Source organism: Euphorbia lathyris, chromosome 2 (genome assembly GCF_963576675.1).
Source record: "Euphorbia lathyris chromosome 2, ddEupLath1.1, whole genome shotgun sequence".
NCBI lineage: Eukaryota > Viridiplantae > Streptophyta > Magnoliopsida > Malpighiales > Euphorbiaceae > Euphorbia > Euphorbia lathyris.
The window spans coordinates 18457213-18463225 of record NC_088911.1 but is presented as its reverse complement, the minus strand read 5'-3'; the positions used below and the strand labels follow the sequence as shown (position 1 = coordinate 18463225).

The window sequence follows — 6013 nt, the reverse complement described above, 5'->3', positions numbered from 1 at the left end:
ATGTTATTTTTTCCTTATTCCTCCATAACTAGTTGATTATCAGACCATGTTTTTTCTGGGTGATATTCTCGGCTTCTTGTGCGAGGTTTGATTTGATTTGATTTCTCTGCTCTTTTAATTCCAATCTCTCTTCCTTGAATTTCTATCAACACTTTAATTAAAGGTTCTCTTCTCCCCTGATTTCCTGATCTTTGTTTCAATTCAATTTCATAACCTTAGAATTAGATCACGATGCTAAGCAGACTCTTTATCTCTGCGTTTTCATCTCACTCTCATCTTCATCGGGTAATGCCTTTTTCTCTTCTTCATGCTCCTTATTCTACCTATCCAACAAAGATAATTGGATTCATCTCCAAATTCTTTTAATCAATTTTTTGTTTTTCCAATTAACCGAATAAATGCCTGAATTTTTCTCAGGTGAAATCCAAGAAGAAGATTGTTCGAGCAAACTCGTGTTGAAGAATCAAGTTTGAGAATTTCTCTCTCTGAAGTGGTTGATTGTTTGTAGGAGTTAATTAAGATTAATAATAGATAAAAAAAATAGAAAGAAATCTGTTACTAATATTTTAATTAGTAATTTGATCACCGTTGGATTATTATTGGTTAGATCTAAGGGTGAAGGTCCATGGTCATTAGGGTCCAATTGAGCGGGACTGTAAATCTCTATTCATTTATTTTTCCACATTGAGCTTTGATCATTGATTCTATTTTGGATTAACTTCTTTTTTAGCTTTTTCGTCGAGTTTGGACTGCATACATTGTTAGGACGATTCGGTTTGTTGACATGGACAAATAAAAATAAAAATTTCTTTGACTAGGAGAGATAAAAATTAAAAACTAAAACGAAATTATAGAAATTAATTTCCAATATATTTTTCCAAACTCGATTTTCTCCTCTGGTACTTTGTGATTTTCAACATTAGAATCGTCAAATCGATTTTTTCATCTCCTAAATTCAACGAAAAAGTTAAATAAGAACCAAATCCATAACAAAATCAATAAACATGGACTCAATGTAGAAAAATGATTGATTAAGAACCTAATTCTTAAAACAGGTAAAATTCAATAACTTAATTATTGTATTGGCCTTTCCTTTTCTATTGAACGAAAATTCGTAGCTTTTCTATTTTCATGTAACAATTGGAAGAGAAAAGAGTCCTATTAATTTTGCCATTTTTATATAAAAGGAGAGATATTTATTACAGAGAATCATATTCATATTTTCTTATTTCCACTATATCAGAATATCTTAAGATTCTCCGTCTCCGTCGGTTCGGATTCCATCAGGTTTGATATCACCCCTAATTTATTCGGTTGTTTTCAGAAATTGAACAAGTCTAGCAATATAGTAATCCTGATGCAATTTCTGATCTCCAAATATTTCTGCAACTTCACTTGCTCGTGCCCTCAACATCTTCCCTTCATCAGACACCATTGCCAACCTTAAAGCTTTAGAAATGCCATCTCTAGAAAAGGACCCATCTTCTTCATTTCTTTCAACTTCCACTCCCAAACCTTTTTCAACCAAAAACCTAGCATTCAATGGCTGATCAATTATAAATGGTAACAAAACAAGACAATGTCCAAATTGCAACATTTCAATTATAGAACCCCATCCTGAATGAAATAAAGTTCCCCCAATTGATAAATGCCCCAAAATCTCCATCTGCGGTGCCCATCCGAACCTCACAATCCCTTTCCCACATGTCCGATCGCTAAATCCTTGAGGCAACGAGTCAAGATCGTCTTTTGCCCAATTGGGTTTCCTTAACGCCCATAAAAATGGTAACCCAGATAGCTCTAATCCATAAGCAATCTCAAAGACTTGATCTTTACTCAGCTTAAATTCACTACCAAATCCTACAAAAACAACTGATTTGGGATTCTGCTGATCTAGCCATTTAAACACTTGACTCCATGAATCATCATCCTCCTTGATTTCATCTGTTGACAATTTTGGTTTCTCCGGCGGTAACAAACCGGCTGGAATCACAGGTTTTCCTAATACTTTCTCCCATGTTTTCAAATACTCCCCTTCTATCTCTGTGCAGCTACGGAAGATCAAAGCTTGACATGAATTTAACACTTTGAATACTCTTTCTCCGTCTGAAATACCGGAAGCATTCATGCTGTAAATCCATTGAAAAACATCAATAGCTTCTTTTTTTGTGTAAGCTAAAGAAGAAGGGAAATCAATCCACTCCGGCTTTGAAGTCATACTTTCCCACGACGGCCGGAGTTTCTTCTGATTTTCAGTTCCGACCACCAAACTTTCTGGGTAGGCAAGGAAAAGAAAGGAAGAAGCAGAAAAAACAGAAAAAAGGAGAAATTGAACTTGGTTTTGTTGTGCAATCTCAGGTATCCAGTGAGGAATCACGTCAGCTATAATCCAATTGGGCTTTTGTTCGGCAAGGAATTTGTTCAAGGGGTGTTGGAGGAGATCATATGCGATCTTCAAGTAGTCAATTTTGGGACCAGGAAGATCGACAGTGGCCTCTGCGCCTTCTGGAAGGGGTTCATCTTGTAAAATTGGGAGAGGAAAGTGTACGAATTGGAATAAAGATTGTAAATTTGAAGGAATTGGAGGGAGTCTTTGGATGTTTTTGGGAGTTGAGATGAAAGAGACATGGATTCCTGATTTGGCTAAAGATATGGAGAGTTGAAAGAATGGAAGCAAATGGCCAAAGGCAGACCATGGAAGCATCACTACATGAACTTCTTTACCCATTTGTGCCATCACTGGATATGGATATAACCAAGGATATGGTTATGGTATATATAATATATGTGGACAACCTTAGGTAAATTACACCCATGGTCACTTAACTTTATCAAATTTTAACGGTACACTGAACTTTAAAATGTAATATAAAGGTATGGAACTTTACGTTTTGCTATGCCAGTGTTCACTAAACTTCAATCAACGCTTCAAAATGATCATTGAAGGCCCCAAAATAAAAATTTATAAGAATTAATGATATTTTAAGAAACTTTAATTCTTAAAATTTTTTATTTTTGTGTCATTTAGGTATTGTTTGGAAAAGGGATCAAATAGATTTTTAAAAAGAGAGTTCCAAAAGTGATGATTTTTTTATAACAAAAAAAAATTGATGATTTTGGAAAATAAAATGTATGGTTTCTTAGTAAATGTCGTTCTCAACAACTTTATTTCTTGAATATTTTCATTTTAAGGTCGTTAAATGTCATTTTGAGGAGTTATTTAAAATTTAGTGATCACGGATATAACAAAATGTAAAAAACTTTTATGTTATATTTCAAAGTTTAACGGTTATATAATGAAAATTGGTAAAATTCAGTGTTCAATGGTGTAATGTACCACGCAAACCGTTCTAGATAGTAATTGAAGGTGCCTTCTATAGTTACTTTGTTTTTGACAAAGTACCATTACTTGGTGTGTTTTCATCATTGGATAATGGAGTATAAAATTAATCCAATGGTTATAACACACAAAGTAAAACTTACTTTGTAAAAAACAGAGTAAGCACAACCTTTACCAGTAATTGATTGTTGAAATTTGTCTCCTTTGTGATTTGCATTATTTTCACACCAACCCTCACCAAATGAAGGTTGGAAATGCCTTTTTAGTGGTGGTTGGCTTCTCCAACCACCATTAAATTTCTATGCCATTTTGGCATAGAAATGCAAAATCAACCAATATTCCACCAAAATTTATTTTGGTGGAAATTAATAATTTAATATAAATATATTTATTTATTATATTTATTATTTTAATTCAAATTATGTTTTATGAATTATTTAATTTAGTTAAATATTATTTAATTTTTTTTTCATTTTATATTTTATAGTTAAATATATTATTAATGATTTAAAATTAAATAATATTGTTTTCTTATTTTTAATTAATTTTTGAATTAATTTTTTTAATATAGATTATTGATGATAATAATAATATATGTAAAAAGTAATAAAAGTGTTATGTAAAATAGAATAAAGTGGAGAATATTGTTTTTAGTGTAATAAATGGTGTAGTGGGTTGGAGAAAAAATAAGATTTGATGTTTAGAAAATAGAAAATAGAGATAGAGATAGCGTAATGGGTTGAAGATGACCTAATTTATGTACACTAAATTTCTTGTTGGACCATTCTTGTTACTTCCATTATTACTACGTAAGGTTATTAATTCAGTTGGAGATATGGGACCCTCTTATAACATGTTTTTGGTCTATCTTTTAGAGTAAATTACATTCATGGTCATTGAACTTTACTTATTTTTACAATATGACCATTAAATTTTAAAATATAAAATAAAAATCACTCTATTTTACACTTTTTAATATTATATCAACATCTCAAAATTACCGTTGATGACCTTAAAATAAAAAATTTCAAGAATTGATAATATTCTAAACAACTTTAATTTTTCAAAATTTTCGTTTTAAGGTCATTTAGATATTATTTTGTTAGTAGAAAAAGTAAATTTTTGAGAGAGAAAGCCTCATAGATTATGATTTTGAAAAATAATTAATGTAGATTCATGATAAATGTCGTTCCAAACAACTTTAGTTTTTGAACATTTCTATTTTGAGGCCATTAACAATCAATTTAAGGCGTTAGTTAAAGTTTTGTGGCCATAATATTAGAAGATATAAAGTTGAGTGATATTTATATTACATTTTTAAAGTTTAATGATTATACTATAAAATAAAATGAGTAAAGTTTCAATTGCGCCTATCAATTTTATAATTAATTAATTTTTGTGATCTAATTATGTAATTTGAATAATTAGCGGAATTGATAAATGATTAAGGATCTGTTTGTTTCATCAGCTCCTGTTTGCTGTTTGCTGCTACTTGTAGCTTTTGCTATTTGCTGTTATTGATAGGTTGGAGATATTAGTTGATTTTTTTGCAAAAGGCAGTTGTTTCGAATTTTTATGAAACGTTTTTTTATCTCCTGTTTAGACTTAAAAGCCAAAAGGCAGCTTCGAAAACTGAAAACAAACGGCACTAAATTAGCCTAATTATATAATTTGATTAATTTATAGTTATTTAAATTATTATTTTTGAGAAAAAGTTTAATGATTTCTTAATTAGTTATACCAATTCATAAGTAATCACTATGCCATTTTCCCTTTCACATGACACAAGATACATGACATACATTTGTTTTTGTGTCGTCTGAATATTTTTCGTGACAGTATTTTAACTCTATGTCATCTAAAGGCGAAATAAAAAATGCGCTCAATTCTCGGATGACGTTACGATTACAGTCTTCTGTCATCTCAAAAGAACGCGATTTTGATGGAAAAGTCACTTAACCATCAGACGACACTGCGAATAAATGACTGTCATTGTTATACGAAAATAAAAAAGCGGCAACCAAATATTAGAAAAGTGGGGGAGCAAAAACTCTAACTTTCATTTTGCGCGCTTAAAAAAGAGAGGGTATATAAGGCCAATTCGGCCTAAACCCATTTTTTGGAACTGCTTTTCTCCTTCGATCTTTACCTTTGCAAACCCTAAACACAATTCATCTTCTCCTTCGAGCTTTATCTCTGTCAATCGGGTGAATCGTCTTCGACCTCATGAATTCTTCATCTCGGTAAGGTTTTTATTAGGGTTTATTTAAGTCATTACGTTCTGTTCAAATGATTAGTTCTTGAAATTATTATACTATCTCACTATGCCATTTTCCCTTTCACATGACACAATGTACATGACAGACATTTGTTTTCGTGTCGTCTGAATATTTTTCGTGACAGTATTTTAACATTATGTCATCTGAATGCGTAATTAAAACCGCGCTCGATTCTCATATGACGTTACGATTACACACTACTGTCATCCAAAGAAAACGCGTGTTTTCATTAAATTTGATGCGCTCAACAGATGACACCTTTAATAAATGAATGTCATTGTATGCCGAAAACAAAAAAGCGGCAAATGAAATTTCACTCACGCGGCCATATACCAAATTTTAGGCGTTCTATCGTTTGACTGAAATTTCAGCTGATATATAAACCCTCTCTCTA

At 31.5% G+C, this 6013-nt stretch overlaps 1 protein-coding gene across 1 annotated transcript; it reads right to left on the bottom strand.

Annotated features, from left to right (window-relative positions):
* Positions 1 to 1068: 1068 nt before the first annotated feature.
* Positions 1069 to 2737, bottom strand: LOC136217061 (putative UDP-rhamnose:rhamnosyltransferase 1). Its single transcript, XM_066003642.1, has one exon. The coding sequence runs from the start codon at positions 2735 to 2737 to the stop codon at positions 1307 to 1309; it is 1431 nt and encodes a 476-aa protein (XP_065859714.1). The 3' UTR covers positions 1069 to 1306.
* Between the last annotated feature and the right edge of the window lie 3276 nt (positions 2738 to 6013).

What these genes read in the sequence shown, in the direction of transcription:
- LOC136217061 (XM_066003642.1), bottom strand. Translation starts at nt 2,737, where the DNA reads ATGGCACAAATGGGTAAAGAAGTTCATGTAGTGATGCTTCCATGGTCT.